Here is a 20,973-nt window from a genome sequence, read left to right on the forward strand (position 1 = left end):
CAAAAAATGACTTTTTTTATCATCTAGTTATTGTAAACGATATATATAGTTTAAGAAAATATTTTAATGATGTCATTTATGTTGGTTCCAAAATTTTCTAAAATTTGAAAGATGCAACTCTTTGAAGTCTACTCTCCAATTAGAACAATTTGGATTTTCTGCCAATAAAGGGGTATTTCAAGGCAATATAAATGCTTTTTTAGATCGCGTTTTAAAAGTTTAAGAACGAAGAACGGCGATGGAAAGGTTTTTAGATCGCATTTTAAAAACTTAAGAACAAAGAACGACGATAGAAATGCTTTTTTAGATTGCGTTTTAAGAGTTTAAAAACGAAGAACGGAGATGGAAAGGTTTTTAGATCACATTTTAAAAACTTAAGAACAAAGAACATTCTTCATCATCATTCTCGGCTTAACGTCCGTTTTCCATGCTAGCATGGTTTGGGCGGGGTATATTAATGTCCCTCTTCCAATCTGATCTAGACTGTGTTAGACCTAAACTCAACTTCCTCTGTATCAAGTCTATCCTTATAACCTCCTGCAAAGTCTTTCTCGGTCTGCCTCTGGGCCTTGCCTAACGGCGATAGAAATGCTTTTTTAGATCGTGTTTAAAAGTTTAAGAACGAAAAGCGGCAATAAAAATGCTTTTTTAGATCGTGTTTAAAAAACTTCAGAACAAAGAACGGCGATAAAAAATTGGTAATTGATCTAAGTTGTTCCCAGGCCACATCTAGATGGTGGTTTACTTCGTTACAGAGTGCCTAAATTTTTGCAAACCGACTTTACTTTTCTAATTCGAACCCTGGTCACTAAACTTTTCATGGGAAAAATTTATTATAAATAATTGCAGCAAAACACTTAATTTTGATTTGTATAGTCTGTGTTTTTATTTTTTCCTATTTTGTTGAAAGAAGTTTTCCTTACTAATTTCTGATTTATGTTTAGACTACAAAAATATGGCTAGTACACATGCTGAAGGAACTTCTCATTTCTCACAAGAGGAAATCGAAGAAAAGTTTGTGAAATTCCTTAGCCATGAGCTAGAAAATAACACTTCTAACTGGAAAGAATTCTATAAAGTATTGGAAGAAGCATGCAACCAAGAAAAAGAGAAAGAAAAGCAAGCACCAAAGTGTGACTGCAAAAAGAATAACAGTAAGTTAGGGATAAATTTGCTAAAAACACTTATATTGCCAGATTGTCTACTCTGTCAGGATCGTCAGAAAAGTTTGGAAATGTTAGGATTTTTTAAAAAAATATTGTGAACATGTCAGAAAAAAGGGGCAATGTTAAATTTTTGCCTATTTTTCTTTTTTATGTCACGTCATGAAGGAATTGCTAAGTGGACTTCTAAGGTGAATGTCAGTTTTGATTACAGGAGTAATTAATGTACAGTCTTGAAAAAGTCTGATTAACTTATTTAGTAACAGTCATTTAACATCTTGGAAAATAATTTCCATTTTATTTGGCAGAATTAAAGCTTCTTTTTTTTCTATATTATGATAAACAAAAAGCCTGACGATTTCAACAATGCTGTTAGACAACTGCATAAGACTTACATATAATGTTGTTTGCAGGATTTTGGGCACAGCATTAAATCCAGTGTGTCTTGGTTTTATTTTCATCATGGTTTAGTATCATAAAAGTGACGTTATGAAATCAAATGTTTTTTTAAATAATTTCTACATTAAAATGACACATGCAAACATTTTAATAATAGTGAGCATATTTTAAACGATTTTGGGGTATACACAAAAAAAAGAATAAAAAACTAAATTTTAATTTAAATTAGAATTTTTTTTTCGAAAATGTGCTTTATAAATCATCTCAAAAACATAAACAAACTTTTTATTATAATTATTTTATATTAAATATTATTCATTTATGTTAAATATTATTATATTATTTTTTAAAAAAAGAAAGAATGGCTTTTCTTTCAAAAAAAAGACTTGAATGATGTCTAAAAAGTAAGATATATTAACTTATAATATAGCCCAGAAGACTCTACGGAAGAAAAATGAAAGCTTGATATTGCCTAAGTTGCCATTTTGGATTTTTTAAATACACTAGTAGGTGAAGAATCACATTTTTTGCTTCACTGAAAACCAATACACTTCTTCATAAATGCACAAGTGTAAAAACTAATTTGACTGTGTTGATTTTGTATCAGATTTCCTATTTTAAAGTTTAAAATCAAGGATATATTAAGCTGTAGAGTGATGTATATTTATATGCAATGATCATTACATGACATACTGGAAACTGTGCGACTCCTCGTCATCTGCATGTAGAACTTCTTTATTAAGAATAATCATGTTTTTGGTTTACCCTTTTTTATTGTATTTTATATTGATTTTAGCTGTGAAAAATTTAATCTTTAGCACATATTTGTTGTACCTAATTAGGATAAAAACTGACAAAAACACTGAACAAATCTTTAAGCTTTACATTCAATTTTTTCTGTTGTCCAAGGTTTTGATACTATACCTTTTATTTGTATCATTTTTTCCAAGAAAATTAGTTAAATGCACACACACGCTTATTCATCTGTATCAATGTACTTTTTTATGTGTTTATAAAATTAAATACAATCCACCCCAGTGCATTTCCTGCAAACCACTCAATAGACTAAAAAGGCTTCTCTATGGGCTTTATACATCATGGTAAAACATTTAACCTCATAGCAACCAAAATAGTTGCTATAAATGTAAACAAACAACTTTGCCAGAGAAATAGTAGCATACAGTCTCAAAAATCAACTAACAGTGAATCGAAAAACTTCGCATTACTCCACCAGAAAAACAGCAAGAAATGTTAATAATTTTAAATACACTGCATTTTTAAAGTCCTTCATCAGCGTATTAACCTTATGTAATAATTCTCAGTATAGATAGACAAAGCAGTTTATAATATAATGATCTAGGGGTTACTGTCCTTTAATTTTTGTACAACTTGTCTCTCATTTTTTTATCTATTTTTAATAGTGAAACAAGAGCGTACTGCCAACCATACCTTTAAGAGTCATTCAGCATTCAAAATCAATACAGAACGTACGAAACAACAGTACAAAGAAAGAGACAATTCTAATGCTTTCAGTGAAAAATACTGTACTAGTGCGTTTACACAAAAAGATGAAAATAATCACAATGCACAGGGCTTTAATTTCTCAAGAGGTTCAACACAACAAAATAACTTTCAATCAAATCAAGATGAATCTGCAGAAACAGAAAACTCCTATAGAAGCATGCCTCATAAAAATACCGAAAGGACAAAAAACCTACCAGATGAAAAACCGTGCAAAAAAAATAGGCAACGTAAGAAACAAGCCTGCAAACAAAACCTTAAAAAAGATGCTGAAAATAATGCAGTATTTAATAATATTCCTAATGGTAGTAATGATACCTTCAAGACTGAAGGACAAGCTGATCCTGACATGAATTTCAGATATGACAATGATAATTTCTACACTGAAAGTTTTAAAGTTTGGTTTGAGAAATTCCTTCAAGTTGTTAAAAGAGCTGGGTTTTTTGTTGTCTGCTTAATAATTATGTTTCTATGGATAGTAGTAAAGTTTTTGTTCCACACTGGTATGTTTTTGATCAAGATGTTGTTATGGGTATTTCTTTTGATTATTGCAAGGTAAGTTTTGGTATTTCTGTTTATCTTTTCGTTTTTTTTATGCAAAATTTAAGCTGTCGTGCTACTGTTTCTATATAAGCATTGGCCACACATTACTTAGAATTGATAAATACTAAGCATATTTTAACTACCACATTGAGTAATCAATTGACCATCAAAAAAATATATATATATTGGGAAATTTGAGAAGGAAAGGTAAAGAAAGTGGTAAAATAATTAAAAGTAGCATTAAGGTGCAATATTCAGAGTTTTAGTCACGAATATATTTACAATTTTATATATATTGGGGTTAGAAAATCACCAGTACATCATCATACTCTAAGAAGGATTAGCTGAAGAACACGTTCAAAAATACAATGCTGACTTGCAACATTTTCACTATCAATTTACAATAGAAGTGAATATATTTGGTTTTCACTCTAATGTGATATTAATATATATACTATATAATTGTTTAAACCCATGGAAAAATCCACTTAAATTTTTTTCCAAACATTTTTGTGGTTCTTATCACAAAACGAGTTGTTAACAATGTATAATTTGTTTCAGCCTATTTCAATATCCATTTCCATTCTGCAAAACAAGGTTAATTGAGATAATTTTAATTTTCCAGCGAAGTGATGCACAAAGAGTTTTTTTGTTTTATTATTTCTCAAATTAACTTGTCAAGTAGGCAAAATATGAATGTTTGGTAAAAAAAACTAGAAAATGGCAGCTTCTATAGGCCTTATACAATTACTCATAAGCAGATCCGAAGTTATGGGGTTGTTAGCAAAAAATAAGGGGCCTGGCACGAGCAAACGTGTGTCATTTTGGCACAAAAAATTATGCTCATCAATTCACCTTTATAAAATCTATGTAAAGTCTGACTGCACATCCTTTAACAGTTCTAAAACTACTGATGACTGAAAATGCCAAAATTTGTGATTACTTATATGGCATCATAATTTATGCTAGTTTCTTTTTTTTCTGGATGTTCAGCTAGCTAAGTTGATTGTTATGTATTTTATATTTCACACTAGCATTGGCTACTAACCCAGATAGTTAAAGCTTTAACCAGTGTTGCTAACATAACATATACTAGTCGTTAGCCCGTGGAAAATCCACGGGTTCGCCCGTCCTTTTTATGCCGCATTGCGTGCTTCTCGCTATTGCGCAGCTAAGCTACCATTTTGCGTGACAAACAGACAGACGGACAGACGTATACGGGTATTATAATATAGATACTTTATTCGTTGCTATTGGATGTTGTTTATTCATGGTTATTGTTATCTTTTATTTTAAAACATCTTGGCCAGTTATTTTGAGCATGTTGGGTTGGTGTGGTAATAGGATGAAAATTGGTCTTCATCATGGTTTATATTATAAAAAATATAGTAAAGTAAGAGCAATGCAATCATTCACAGCGAATATGTATATATATGCTTCTTGCTTATAAGTACCTTCAAATCTTAATTTTTAAATTTTGGCTTAGCTAATTATGTATTTTAAGCACATAAAGCACATAATTTTAAGCACATTTTTGTTAGAACGGCAGAAATTTCCATTTATAAAATTGTCTTCTGAAAAAAGGTTTAGCCAGCTAGTTTCCTTTATGCCAGAACAATACCAATAAACAATTTATTGTTACTAAGCAGACTGTGTTAAGCCAAAAATATGCTTACTATAAATGTGTACTGAACAGGAAGATGTAACAGGAAGATAAAAGCATATTAGCAAAGGAGTGTGGCCATACAATACATAACTGGGCAGCACATCATTTCTGTGTGCATATAGCTAGCTGCAATATCTTGCTAGAATGAAACTGACTAACATTCTAAGAAAATTAATAATTATAACCTAACTTAATGAGCCACTAAGTTTCAGTATATATATTAGATTCAGTATAACATATTGGATTTTATAGTAAAAAATGTAAACATTTTGGAGGGATAGAAAGAGATCTCTTTTTATTCCAATTGGCTACTTAGCATACACAAAAGTTGGCATAAAAACAATTTTTGTTACACTACCACTACTTATGGCCTATCACGATTCTTCCAATGTGCCAATTAAAAATTATAAAACAAACATTTATTTATTTATTTATGAATATTTATACAGGATAAAACATCTCAGATAAAATATCTGCTTTACAAATTTGTCGTGTTTTAAAAAAATAGCTAAAAATTAGTTAATATTTGATTAAAATCTAAATAAAAACGATATGGGAAAAAATAGAAGAAAATGTGAAACAAAAGGCAGAGAAAATGATCGAGTGTGGACACAAACTTAGAGTAAAGACGCTCCTCAAATGGGACACATCTAGAAAACAAAGAAACAAAATTTCATAACATACACCTAAATATAATATTGCTTCAATTTCTTTTTAAATGTTACATAACATTTTTCTTTTCTAATGTCTAATGGCAACTTGTTGTATGTATCAGCACCCATGTAATAAAAACCACTTTTCGCAACTTCTAATTTAACTTTTTGCAAGGGTAATGATAACTGCTTCTTCTGTGTAACCCTTTCATGATTCATCAACTCGAAGTAACTGCTGAAGCTGCTACAACTCTCTCCGTCAATACACTTACGAACTATGCAACAAACATTTCTTATTATCATACTTTGATTGTTGTAACGTTTGCATTTTTCGTGACATTTCTCGCTCTGTTGTCCAGAGACACAAGCCTTTACTGTTGTGTATTTGTAAATTTAAGGTTGATGATACTGTTAAATGTGATAAGAGGTAGTATCATCATGTTGTAAATGATAGTAGCAGTGTTGTCATCAATTTGCGATCTCAATGCTGATAGGAGGCGAAATCTTGTTGAAACTTTCTTGTAGGCTGTGTCAAAATTCACCTGCATGGATAGTTTTGAATCAAGAGTTGAACCCAAATATTTATACTGGCTTGTCGTGTTGACTTCCCCAAAATTATAAAATAGCTTGAGCTTGTGGAATACTGAATTCAACTTTTTACTAGTTCCGAATAACATTGCTTCCGTTTTTCCTCTTTTTAAGTTAATTATAAGATCATACTGTTCGATATTTTTTAATTCTGAGTTTAATTGTTGATACCTATGGTCAAAGAAGCAAGTTACCAACTTGGCATCCTGAACTTTATCTAAACTAAACTCGTTTTCATGCAATGTTTTGATTTTTCACTACAAACTGCTGATTATGAAAAGGCAACATTGAAAAAGTCTTACTAAAAATGCAAATAAAATTATCATATAATATGGAAAATAGTTTATATGTTTTATAGGCGGCACTTTCAGGGAAAATTGTAGAAAATTAATCAATTTTGCGTGGTACTGAAAAACACACACAATTGAAATTTCTCAAACAAAATCAACTTCACTTATACACTAATTTACGAACAAAGTAATAACACCTCCTGTGGTTTCAAAACCTGTCAAGCTAAATTAAAATCAGAGTACAATACAGTTTCCAGCTAATCAAATCGCTTATTCCATGATTTTTCTAGGCAACTATGTGTAAACAAAATTTTTATACAACACAGAATATAGGTTTAAGAGGATGTTTTGTAGACACTGTTGTAGAAAGTTAGGTGCTTTAGCCTGTCACAGACACAGTGAGTCAGAGTTAGAGTGTTAGTATATAAAACTTGTTGTAAAAACCCATGAAGAATCCACTAACTAACGGAAACTTTTTAAAATTTTATTTTACCTTTTTCACAAAACGGTTTGTTGTAAATTTCTTATGTATGTTTTTACATGCTGTTGTAGAAAATTTATTCGCTTTTGCCTGTAACAGACACAGACACAGACACAGTTAGAGTATTAGTATATCAGACTAGTTTTTTAAATTTTTTTTAAATTTTTTTAAATTGCTGTTAATTCAAATAAAAAAGCAGCAAAGTTTTAATGAAATAGACAATCGAAATAACAATTTTAATTGCCATTAATTTATGAAAAAGCAATTACACTCCCTAGTATTAAAACTGGTAAATTTAAATTGGTATACAATAAATTTCCAACCAATTAAATTGCTTCATTTTATTACATGATTTGTTCTGGTCAATTAAAAATGTAAAACAAAATTTTTATAAAATACAGAATAAAGCTTTTAGGGAATGTTTTATAGGTGCTGTTGAAGAAAATTGTAAAAAATATACACACAAAAAACACAAACTGTTAAGTATTATATATTAGATTTATACCATAATTGGGTAAATCTATTATATACTTTCACTTGGGTTGTTATGTACAAGATGAAGGCTAACAGTGAAACTTGAAAAATCTATTATATATAATTATATAATACAGATACTAGAGTAGTTCCTTTCTGTCTTGTAAGCTTAGGTTTGTTCACTAATATGGAATGTTTTTGCAGTAAGTTATACTTAATATATACTGTTGGTTTTCGTTTTTGCTATAAAATTAAGTATTTAACTATGACATATTCACAAAGAAATCTTTTAAATTAATAATTTCAAAATTTAAGCCTGTTGTTTTCACATTTATGACATGCCACTAAGTTCAATTTATCTGAAAACAGTTTTTCACCATAATCTTTTTTGGAAGGTCTTAGGTAATACACTATTGCCAGAAAGCCTAAAAATTTCTTTTCATAAGCAATAAAAAGTTACTATTTTTAACCTTACAGAATTAATGGTAAAAATTTTATGCAAAAAATTAGGCCTCAGATATTCAGTTATTTCCAAAAAAGTTTGAAAAAAGCAAAAAAGGGAATGTAACAATTTTTTGAACATGCTCAGAAGTGTAACTAAGGTTTTTCTGAAGCTTTTTACCCTAAGAGGAAAAAATCTTGTGGATTTAACAACATCAATAATATTTCACAAAATGTTTTTTTTGCTGGAATCAATAGTAAAAGTTAGGAAAAGTCATGCACAAAAAAGATATGTCCAATTGTATTTGCTGCAGGGGGAATGCTATATATCCTAATACTTGCTGGCTAGCCACAACTTGTTTATGTCGCATTTAATACTTTTATCTCCTTTTTTTTGCATTCTTTTTTTATTTTTGAAGTTTTTTGATGTTTTAACTACCTAGCTATAGGGATTAAGAGGTTTCGTTTCATGATCTCCACATACTCTAGTGAACATACTACATTACTTGTGATTTTTAGCAACTTTCATTATTATTAAAAGGGATAATGCCTAGCTGGTTTGCTAACAAGCTACAGAATTTCCAGTTTTGTTACTCTTATGCTTTTTACGCAAATAGTGTGGCTAGGTAAATTTCTGACTACATTACAAACTTAGCATATCAATTTGAAAGTATAGATAAACAGATTTTGTTTTGTTTTTTGTTTTTTAGGTGTATTTATTATGCTGTTGTATTTAATGCGAAATATCGGATCACATCCAAAATTCGTTTGTTTTTCTTTACCATTCTCGAAATCTTCCATCTCGTGACAGGATTCAATGTAAATAATTACTTCCAAAAAAAAAATTCAAAGCTGGAAAGTGATAACGAAGATGAAGCAATTGATTTTCCTACTTCTTCAAGCGAGGCTGTCAGACACCTGCTTCAGCAAAAAGAAAACAAACCGTACAGGTGATTTAAAAATCAGTGTTTTTGTTTTGTTGGTAAGACTGTCGTTTTTCTTTGAAATAAAATTTAACAGTGTTTCCAAAGTCAAAAATGATAATGGGTATACCTTCGAATAAGGTTGGGCTGCTACAACTTTTTGATATTGAGATTTTTACAAAAGGTGTAATACTTTTTAAACTTACATTGGTTTCCATTAAAGTCAGTAATTGGCGTGCATTGTTTCTTGTACAACGGTTGTGGAAATAGAAAAAATGACTACAACTTTTGTTGTCAATGGAAACCAACCTTTTAGCTTCTTTTTAATAATTACTGTTTTATGAGTGTAAAATGTAGTGCTAAAAGGGATTTCCATTTAATGTGCCAGTATGTATGGTTAATGCCTTTTAGCAATTTTCACCACAAGTACAGTGAGTTATTCGAGTTATTATTATTTATTAGTTATTATTAGTTATTCGAAACAGAGGTGGGTGGGTGACATTTAAAGGTCAGTGTGAGGGAGAGTTTATTTTAGGAGAAGATTATTCAACGGAAAGAAAAAATTAATTTTTATTAAATATTTGTGTTATCACAAATGTAAAAAAATAATCACCTGTGATCCGAAATGCTACATATTACTAAAGTATTGCTAATATTTTTAGAACACTTTGTCTGACAAGAAATGCATCTAATGCAGACATCAAATCAAATTACAGAAAGTTGGCTTTGCTTGTTCATCCAGACAAATGTGAAGACAACAAATCAGACGATGCATTTAAAGGTAATCATCAAGAGCCATGTTGAAGTCTTAATCGTACTAATTTAATCCCCCTTTTAGGTCAGGGTGACCACACCTCCTATAATCTCTTAAAAAAATGAGGACCCTCCTAAAATCTCACAAATAACTTGTGTGCTAGAAAAAGCTTAAAGAACATAATTATTTTTAGTGTTTTCTCCTAAATTTTACAGCTTTCCAAATTCTACTAAAATTTCCTAAAATATACCATTATAAATTGTTGAGGAACTTATAATATTACCTATAAGAGCTTAATGGACTATAGCTTAGTGCAACAAGTAAATTTAACTTCATGTCTTTTTTCTCAACTATACCTTCTGACACTAATGGTCTTTTTGAAGTTACTTTAAAAACTTCTTTTATGCAGGGGGATTATATGAATTTGTTTTTCTTTTTCATATATTCTGGTCTGCAAGGTGTTACAAGGCCATCTGGTTAGACTAAAAACCTCATTCAAAATGTTGAATGTCTTTCCCTTTTATTTACGAGTAGTACTGAACTTAAATGCAAATTTTGCACTTCATAAATTCATGGTAACGTTTAACGTTTCTTAAATTTTCGATTTTTTTTCGAGAGAGTGTTTAAAAAAGGCACCCTCTCTTTAATAAAACTTCGTAATTTTTCCTTTTTATTACAAGCTCGTGAGCTTGCATTAAAACGCAAATGTGTCCTACAAGAATGGAAATTTTTGCATCTCTGAGCACCGACATGGGAGTAGTCGAACGAATCTCATCTTGGTAACTTTTTTTTTTCTTTTCACTATCTTGCCTGCGAGGATGTGTTTCCAACTCACAACTAACTACTTTAATGAGATAAATTTTCGCGGGGATTAAATTTCGCAGTTGTGCTCTTCCGCGAAGTTTTGCATTTCGCGTGGACTTATTTTCGCGGATGAGGGATGTTTTAATTTTTCGCGGGAACTTAATTTCGCGGATGAGGTCATAATAGCAATTTTTGAAAAAATAAGTTGTCAAAAGGGTTTGGGGCCGAATGACACTGTCTCCTCGACCCTCGTTACACCTGTCATTTCTACACTGACTGAGACAAAATGTAGTTTTGCATTTTAGTTCAAAGCTCTTTTAACACGGCTATAACGTCAGGTAGAACATATCAATTATGGGTAGAATAAACACAACTAGATAAAAACCGAAGCGATTGAATTCTAAAAAGCTGATTTTTCATCCGTTACATCGACTACTACTATCTACTATTTCACTTCGTGGGAGATGTAAGGAACTTTCAATTGTTCATCCGTGAGGCTGAAAAGAGAACTCAATCTGGGAGCGAAGGATCGATATCCATGAAAGGGTCAACTGATTCGAAACCTTTTTCAATTTTCTCTGTCTTTTCATCTTCAGCATGAAGATGAAGAGAAATTAGGCCTGCAAAAGGCCTACAAAAAAGAAAGCCTTAGACTTTGAAAGCAAAGAAAAAACTAAAATTTAAAATTTTGATCGAGTAATTTTTCCAAATTTTCGCGGGGACAAATTTTTGCGAATGGCCTGATTCCAAATTTTCGAAGAGACATATTTTTTGCGGATAGCACCCAAATCCGCGAAATGCGCGAACTTTAATTTCAGCGAAAATTTATCCCATTAAAGTAACCAAATGGTCAATTGCATCGTCACAGATTTAAACTTCGTACATAAACTCTCTAAGTACTTAGAAGTCATCTAAATGACGTTTCAGGCCAAAATTGGTATTTGTTTTCGACAAAATTTGGCACAGTTAACAAAAAAAGTAAGCCGAACATGATATTGACATCATTATTTTAATTTTTGTCACTTAAATGTCATTTTAGGCCAAAATTGGTCCAAAAATTAAAATTACTTTATTTTCTACAAAAGTATGCTGAATATGATAGTGACATCAAAATGTTAATTTTTTGTCAACTAAATGCTGTTTAAGACCATAAACGTTTCAATCGCGCGACTTTCAACCATGAATAATATGCTGTATTTTTTTTTAGCAGGTTACTGAATTACTGAATTTTAAGTGGAGCTTGTGGTCTTTCTTCTTCCTGTCAGTCATTTTACTCCAGACTGACCGAACAAAAATTGATATTTCGAGGAATTTTTCGTTCAAGAAGATCTCACAAATCAATTTTGAAAAATAACTGCGTAGTGCGTAACAAATATTATTGCTTATCAGAATAGCTCAATATGTTGTGTCTAACTTCGTAACAGAAATCACAATTTCATAGACAGCTTTTTGTAAACTTTATTCGCGAGGTTGTTTGCGTATATCACACGTCTTGTTGACAATTAAAACATATTATTTTCCTTATAACATCTACATTATTATCAATATGATCATTGCCAATATATTTAAAGCTGGTACAGCTTTGACCACATCTTCTCCGATATTTCAAAGGGTTTTTTATAACGATCCGTTAACTTAGCATTTGTATTATGTTTAGAATATACGCCTTCGTGAAGGGGGCATTTATTAATGAAAGGATCATTAAAAGTGGTGGGCGTTTTCTACTCGAAGCATTGTTGTATCTTAAAATACAAGTTGGCATTTTTAGGCTACACAGAAACACAAACACATTTTTTTTGTTTTATGAATGTAAATCCAGTAAATTATTATTTTTTTTTTTTTTGAAGCGTAAACTTTTGTAAGCCGCAAAACGTTTGAAAACCTCTACACGGGAAAATATTTTAGAGGAAACAACACCGCTGTTTCGAAAGATCAGGAGTTGGACAACGATCTTGAAGTTCTTTAGGAGGGAAGAACAGTGTTTAGTTACATACTGACCTTAATTCTACGATTAATAATTTGTTAGTAAAAAGTATGGCTAAAGGTGTTTCTTTTAAAAAACATTAACTGTAGAATTAAGTGCAGAATTTTTCGTGTTTTAACTCAACAAATTGGACATCAAACCTTTTTTAGGTCCTGACTATGTTATGTTCTTATTGATTAGTGCTTGGGCAATGAAACCAATTTTTATAAACAACAGTTAGAAATTAAGCATTAAATTTTAGTTTTAGACGCAGCTTTTAAAAAGATATCTGATACAGAAAAACGTGAAGAAACAGCTGCGGAGGAGGAACAACGAAAGCAATGGGATGCATTTAGTAAACAATATTCTGACGATTTCCAAAAAATGTTCGATGAGATGATAAACACCTTACCCTGTTCAAATTGTGATGGAAGACACCCTAAAACCTTGATGAAGGACAGAAATTTCCTATCAGCACGGTATTGTAGAAAGTGCAATACAAGTCATGCAGCGAATGATGGAGATTTGTGGGCAGAAACGAACATGCTGGGTTTGAACTGGACGTGTTATGCATGTCTGGATGGTGAAGTAAGTTGAAACTGTACTAATAAAGTTAAACTAAATATCTGACATGGATCTCTTGGAATTTCGTTTTAACCCTAATCGTGATTCAAATAAACGATAAATATTGTGTCATTATGTACTTTATAAAAAATTTTCAGTTATAATTATTAAATCTCAGACAGAAAAGTCAGAATGGATCAAAAGAAAACACAATTTAAATAAAAAAATGAAAACTCCATTCCCCCCACCTCGCCTCGCTACTGCTGACTCTCCTGTTTTAGTCCCAAGAGTAAAATCATTTTAAATTTGTAGCAGACATTTAATTGGAACAATTACCCTAATATTGTCATAAAACATATTCAAAAGTGAGTCTTAGGAGTATCAGTTAGGAGTTAAGTTTTGAAGACATCGCTTCACGATTTGTAGCCATTTTCTTTTTATCTTTCAGATATACGAATTAACTGATTGGGCGAGATGTCAAAATCTGCACACTGTCATACCTGCGAACTCTCATCGAGTTCCATGTCGACTCGGTGGTATACCTCGAACCCGACGTCACAGACCTCATGAACACCAGGAATAGTAAGTTTTTGTCAACATTTCTTTCTACATGAGTAACTATAGCGAACTTCGTAATTGGTAAGCAGCTTTACCACCAGCAACCAATCATCATCGATAAATAAATTTTATCTTTAAAAAAATCATTTTCGCTACAATATCGACCAGTCTTCAAGTCAAAATAGACCAGCCTTCAAGTTAAGGTAGACCAGTGTTTAAGTCAAGATTGACCAGTGGAAAGTTGATTTTAAAAACGCCTCATAACAATTTTATATTCAAAAACCTTTTTTGGACCTGCCTGGTACACGTAAAGTCCTATAAAATGACCCGTGTTCGTCCGTCCTTCCGTTGCTAGAATTTCTTAGGATTGGATCGTTAGTCTTTTCTGATTTTTTGCACAATGGTGGAGAACAATAAACCCTGAAATTTGGCGAAGTCAGTTTTCTGAGAAAAAATTCTATTGACCCAAAAATGACGAACTTATGCGCAAAATTAGCAAAAGCGGTCCTAAAATTTAATTTTTAAGGCATTTCTCAAGATTGGATCGTTAGCAGGGGCGGATACATACCACGTCAAAGACGTCAAGTGACGAAGGTAAATTGTCTACCTGTATAACGGACGATGTCAATCGAGAGGGGCATAGTAGTGCGTAAAGTTCTTTTTATATGTAAACAACGTGCGCCGACGAGCGGGAGTTGTTTTAAAATAGGGGACCAACGGCTCAGGGTGCCGCAGAGCCACGTCTGTGCGTTGTATCTGTTTTAATTTGCATGGTGCGTGATTGTTTTGACGAATATAGTCTGTGGTCTGTTAAGCGGTAGTGTTTCTTACGGCGGTAAAAGTCATACAAATCTACAGAGTTGAGCAAACCTGTAACATAGACTAGTGACATATATAGTTTGTGCGGCACGATTTTTGAGTGAAAAAAAAGGTAGCCGCCCTTAACGATATAACTCGAATTACCAGTCTAGTGACTTAGCAGTCCGCTGGATTCGATTACCCCTGTGAAAAAGGTTCTTTCTTGTTAAACATGGCTTTAAAAACCATGTCTGACAAGGTGACTAGTGCTTTTTTAAGTAGAAATGTCGATGTAATGAAAGAAATTTTTAACTCCCGCATTGGTGATTTGTCAAAATTACCTACAATAAATTTTCCGCAGCTGCTGGAGAATGGAAGTGTATTAAAATATAGGTTAGCTCCTTTGGACTTTCCTACAAAGTTTGTTCAAAACAACTCGGAAACACTCATTGCTTTGAGGTAGGTTTGTTTAAACTTTTTTCTGATCCCTAAAGCTTTGTTTTTGTTAATAGACTGTGAAGTTTACAATTTAGTTTTTGTTCAGCTATTGTAATGCAATTTTCAGTCATAAACTGAAACTAAAGCCAAAGATTTAATATGGCTGACCTTAATTGTTTTTATTAAATATTCTTTTGTTTTATTCTCAGAATAATTTAATTTTTCAAAACGTGTCATAAACAAATATATAAATGGTAGCTGAGTTGTGTTGTTATGTTTGTGAATGTATTAATAGCTAGGCACAAGACTCAGATTGGCTTTGTTTTTCTTGTTTTAGCTCTGAAGCAAGTGGAAACTGCTTATACAGCTCGGTATCATTAATGTTGTCAGGTGACAATTCATTGTGTCATGATTTAAGGTTACTTACTTCTTTAGAGTTGTTTATTCATGCTGAATTTTATTCTACGCATCCCCTTCTATACTCTATTTTTGAACAAGGACAACTAAATAATAACCAACTTTTTAAGAATTTCAAGCAAGTATTTGATATGTCCCTGGCTATATCTGATAAAGATTACCCCCATGGTTCTTCACTTACAGAATTAGTGCAATTTGAAGCTCTGTATAATTGCAAAAACGGCAGATGGGCAGGTCTTCTTGACATACTTGCCCTTTCTACTGTCATTAATCACAATATAAATGTAGCATACCCCGAATGCGGCGAAACATGTTATAAGTTATTGTTTGCGGAGAAAGTTCAACCTCGAATCCCCAATGAAAACATAGCTTCTGACATAGAGCTTTGTTATGTTATGCATGGTTATGTATCCAGACCAGGTGAAAATTATAAACCAAACCATTTTGTTCCCTGTATACGTTTGTTAAATCATAGTAGTAAGCGTAAATCCTTTTCCAATGAAAAAAAACTTGTAAAAAAAATTAAAACTGTGGGTTTTGCTAGTGATAAAGTACAAGCAAAGCTATCATTTTGGACCGATAAATGCAGCGATAAGCTTGTATTACCTAAAGTAAAAAGTATGTCCACACAAAACAGCTTGCTGATAACTAAAATAAATAGTACTGATTCAATAAAAAGTTCATCTACGTATAATTCTAAAAATAGTTTAACGGTTTCCATTTCTACTTCCAATGCCAGCCAAGTTTTTGGAAAAAATTCTTCTACTTTTACTTCCCCTGCTAATCTTTCTTCCCCTGTATCCTTTTTGTCCCAAAAGCCTTTATTATTTCCTTCATTTTTCTCAGAATCATCATCAAAAGCAGGTTGCTCATCTCTTGTCACTTCTTCAATAAATGAGTGGGATGTTGCTGGATATAGGGACAAATGTAAAGGTCTTAGACCAGAAGAATTATATAATTTGATAAAAAATGTTCACAAATGTGGTGACAATTTTGTTTTTCCTAAAAAAAATCTAGAAGTTTTCGTCGGGAATGGCTTAAGTCGTTTAGTTGGCTATGTTATTCTCCAAGCCAAGATGGTGCATACTGTCTTCCTTGTGTTTTATTTGGAGACAGATTTCCAACCAAGGCATATAAAATAAAGAAACTGTTACGTGAGCCATTAACATATTGGCCTGATGCATGCGCTGCTTTCAAGCGCCATGAAAATGTTCCCAATGGAATACATAGTGATACCATAGTTGCTTTTACCTCACTGATAAATGCTGTTGAAGGTAAATCCAAAGCAATTGATGTCTTAATTGACAACCAAAGGAAAACTGTTGTATTAGAAAACCGAAAAAAACTGATTCCCATTACAGATGCCATCATATTGTGTGGGCGGCAAGGTATTGCACTAAGAGGACATCGTGATGATGCTAAGTATCATCCAGTTCCAGGGGAATATTCAGTAGGGAGAACTGGCAATTTTGTAGAATTGCTGAATTTTCGAGTTCGAGGTGGTGATACTGATTTGAAAGAGCATTTATCAAAATGCCCTAAAAACGCAACATATATTTCCAAAACCACTCAAAATGATTTAATAAATTGTTGTGGTGAGGTAATAACTAATAAAATTGTTTCTGAAATTAGGAAGAATAGATTTTTCTCTGTCCTGGCTGATGAACTTTTAGATTGTTCTAATAAGGAACAACTTTCTTTAGTAATCCGTTATGTTGATTCAAGTAGAAATATCAAGGAAGATTTTCTTAAATTTCTTCATTGTAAAGAGGGTTTAACTGGTGCAGATTTAGCCCAGCTTATGTTGTCTGCTCTGCAAAATTTAAATCTAGATTTCAGTAATTGCAGGGGCCAGGGTTATGATGGGGCTGGTAATGTTGCTGGACATTTAAATGGTTTATCAGCTCGTCTTCTGTCAGTTAACAAAAAGGCTATTTATGTTCATTGTCATAGCCACCGTTTAAACCTTTGTGTTGCTAAATCTTGTTCCATCACGCTGGTAAGAAATGCTATGAACAAAATTAAAGAAATTTCCTACTTCTTTAACTTTTCACAAAAAAGGCAACAGCTCCTTGAAAAAAATGTCATTCAATATTGTCCTAATTCTGATAAGTCTAAACTTAAAGATGTCTGCCGAACACGGTGGATTGAGCGTATTGATGGCATGGAAGTTTTTCAAGAACTTTATGTTGCAATTTATGTGACCCTTGATGATATGATAGTTAATTTAAATAAAATTGTCAATAATGAAACTGCCACCAAAGCACACTCTTTTTTTAATGAAATTTCTACCTTTGAGTTCATTGTATCTGTTGTTGTGACCAGAAATGTTTTGGCACTAACACATGGTGTTACAACTTTGCTTCAAGATAGAAGTATTGATATTACAGATAATGTTCAATACATTACTAATTTGAAAAATACAACTATGAGTTGCAGGAACAATGTAGATTTTTTTCACAACTCATGGTACAAGGAGGCATTAGATGTTGCGGAAAGTGTAGGAGTTGAGGAGAAAATGAAACGGGTTATCAGAAGGCAAACATTAAGGGACAACCAACCTGCTATCAGTCCAAAGGATTATTATAAAAAAGCCTTAACCATACCAATCTTGGACCATTTAAACAGTGAACTTAACTCGAGGTTTGATTTTGAAAACTTTGTAGTGTATAATGGATTGTGCATTGTACCAGCCAAAGTAGTTTCAATGGTTTACTCCAACAAAGATTGGAAGAGCAAATTTAAAAGGTTTGTAGATTTTTACAAATCTGACATGCCAAATCCTCTTGCTCTAGAGTCTGAGTTAGAGCTGTGGGAAAAGTTTGCTTTGGATTATCAGGGTACAAGACCTGAAACCATTGCTCAAACTTTAAAGTCAATAAACCTGTCTCTATTTACTAATATAAATGTTGCTATTCGCATTCTTGCTACTATCCCTATTACTTCATGTGAATGTGAAAGAAGTTTTTCATCATTAAGACGATTAAAAGATTATTGTCGTAGTACCATGACAGAAGATCGTCTTAATGGCCTTTCTTTAATGTACATTCATCAAGAAATTATTCCAAAGGTAGATGATGTACTTAATATTTTTGCCCGAGATCCTAGAAGATTACAGTTAATTTAAATTCACTTAAAACTTAATACATATATAAACAATTTACTTTATCCTTACTTACCCATACTTACCTCTACTTACTCATCTTTTAATAAGTCTTACTTTTAAGTTGGTAATTATACACTTAACATCTTAGGTTCATCCTAAAAGTTTCTCAACTTTGGATTTTCTGAAGTCCTAACTCCTATTTTATAACATACATTTATTAAAATGCTTTGAGCACAACCCCTGATTTATATGTTAATGCTGCTTTTTAGCAAGAGTCCTTTCAGTTTATATATTTACTTTTTGAGCCTTGTTTTTTATATGCCATATCCTTTGTTTTTTTTATATATTTTACTGAAATAGTTCTTGCACATTCATTTTTTAAATTTGTTTTTATATAATTCTTTCTTATCATGTCAACCCGGTATACTGATGTTTAGATGTCAGATTTGATAGATTCATTCATTATTCCATTGGCCGGTTTTGACAATTTGCTCAATTTGACCCATTTCATGTTAGATTCAATTTGTCCATGGTTTTCTACATTACGTGATGTGCAAGAAAGAAGAAAGAAGAAAGAAGATTTTTATGGGTTATTAATGTAACCCTTCAAGTTTTCAAAAAACATTATTTTGGAATACCAGCTGCTATGAAAAAGTAGCTAGATTTATGTTGTTTTTTCTTTCAATTTATTCTTATGAAATGTCTGCTAAGTATACATTAAAAAAATGATAATTCGGGCATTTGCGACAAAAAATTTTTGGCTTCACGAAAAATTTTGACTAAGGACTTTTTAAACCTGTATCCGCCCCTGGTTAGTTTTTTTCTGATGTTTTGCACAAAGATGACAACAATTGACCCTCAGTTTTTTGAACATTTTTTAGCTTAATAATGGCGGACAAAATGAGTCAAAACGGTTCAAAAATACGGATTAAACTGTGGGGAATTTCCAGAAAAATCGTCGTCGTCTGTCTGTGTGTCCGCGAAAGCCGTGTCCCGTAACGGAAACACGAAATTTTTAAAATGCGCATCAATACCAAATGCGATATATTTCTGTTCACTTTGTTGCAACGGGTTAATTTAAAGGACGGTCGACCCCGTGGATTTTTCCACGGGCTAACGACTAATCTCTTAGTCGTTAGCCCGTGGAAAAATCCATAATAATAGCCGTATTCCGTCTGTCTGTTTGTGCGCGAAAGACTCGTCCTGTTACGGAAACACGAAATGCGATATATAAAGGACGGGCGAACCCGTGGATTTTCCCACGGACCACCGAATAGTCTATATTATAATGCCTGTATAAGTCTGTCTGTCTGTCTGTCACGCAAAGTGGTAGCTTAACTGCGACGGCGAACCCGTGGATTTTCCACGGGCTAACGACTAGTATTATTAATAAGTCAAAAAACATCGGAATCAATAGAACATCAAAATCCAAATTAATTGAGACCCAGTGCAAATATAGTTAAGTATACGCTCAAAGCATCTTTGCAAATATTTTGAGGAAACACATTTTGGTGTGCTGGAAGGAAATACCATAGTCTACGTTCGAAGCCCAGTCTTTCCGCCCACCCTCCGCCGCCTGGCTCTTTTCTTGACTATGAACAAAAATTAAAATTGCTACCGATTTTTTTTTTTAGTTCTGAATCAACATATCAGAAAAAGAAGAAAGGACGCAAAGGTCGTAAAAGAAGGTGAAGACACAGTGGAAAAGTGGTTTGCTTGCTTTCTATACACTGGAGAAGTGTTTTGCTTGCTTTCTAAGCATAGTGGAGAAGTGTTTTGCTTTGTAATTCGCGAGTGCTTGTGAACTTTTTTAGTTATGCACATGTAAACAATTTTGATAGACACAATGGACTTTCCCTTATTCGGAACGAAAGTTCACCGGATGTATTTTTTAGATTCGAATTAATTTAAAGCCGAGTGGCTCGATCATTTTTGAGTCGTGTTTCGCTTTTTTTATTTTTCTTTTTTCTTAAAAATTAGAAAATTAAATTTGTATTTTTTTCATGTGATTTAATTAGTTTTGTATTTCTGCATTAAAATAAATATTTATGGTACAATTTGTTGTCCGATTTCAAAGCCATCTCGGGTAACTCCGTCGCTTTGCTTTATCGCTCGTATGTAGACGCTCTCGTTTTTGTGAAGAAGCATCGTGGAGGAGAGAGTTTTCTGCCTCTGAGACACATTTTGACGCATCCATTTAAACAGCGTCTCTTTAATAATAGCCGTATTTTGTCTGTCTGTCCGCGAGAGCCGCGTCCCGTAACGGAATCACGAAATTTTTATAATGCGCACCAATACCAAATGCGATATATTTTTACCGACTTTGTTTAAACCGCTCGCGCGTAGAATACCATTCACAACGCCTGATTCTTTAAAAAAAAACAACAAGATTTTCGCGACCAGAAAGAATCCAAGATCTTCGCGGAACG

At 32.5% G+C, this 20,973-nt stretch overlaps 1 protein-coding gene across 1 annotated transcript; it reads left to right on the forward strand.

Moving 5' to 3' along the window:
* The first annotated feature begins 944 nt into the window (after positions 1-944).
* Positions 945-20,601, forward strand: LOC130630550 (uncharacterized). The gene is made up of 7 exons (XM_057444081.1): positions 945-1,154; positions 2,984-3,638; positions 8,930-9,169; positions 9,805-9,923; positions 12,926-13,251; positions 13,676-13,809; positions 20,179-20,601. Exons 1-7 carry the CDS (start codon positions 956-958, stop codon positions 20,234-20,236), a joined length of 1,731 nt encoding a protein of 576 aa, XP_057300064.1. The 5' UTR covers positions 945-955; the 3' UTR covers positions 20,237-20,601.
* The last annotated feature ends 372 nt before the right edge of the window (positions 20,602-20,973 follow it).

This window comes from Hydractinia symbiolongicarpus, chromosome 2 (genome assembly GCF_029227915.1).
Source record: "Hydractinia symbiolongicarpus strain clone_291-10 chromosome 2, HSymV2.1, whole genome shotgun sequence".
Lineage (NCBI taxonomy): Eukaryota > Metazoa > Cnidaria > Hydrozoa > Anthoathecata > Hydractiniidae > Hydractinia > Hydractinia symbiolongicarpus.

Excerpts from the sequence above, each read along its gene's own strand:
- LOC130630550 (XM_057444081.1), top strand. The coding sequence starts at position 956 with ATGGCTAGTACACATGCTGAAGGAACTTCTCATTTCTCACAAGAGGAA. Across the intron at positions 9,924-12,925 it reads ATCAGACGATGCATTTAAAG|TTTTAGACGCAGCTTTTAAA; the intron begins GTAATCATCAAG and ends ATTAAATTTTAG. Across the intron at positions 13,810-20,178 it reads CCTCATGAACACCAGGAATA|TTCTGAATCAACATATCAGA; the intron begins GTAAGTTTTTGT and ends TTTTTTTTTTAG.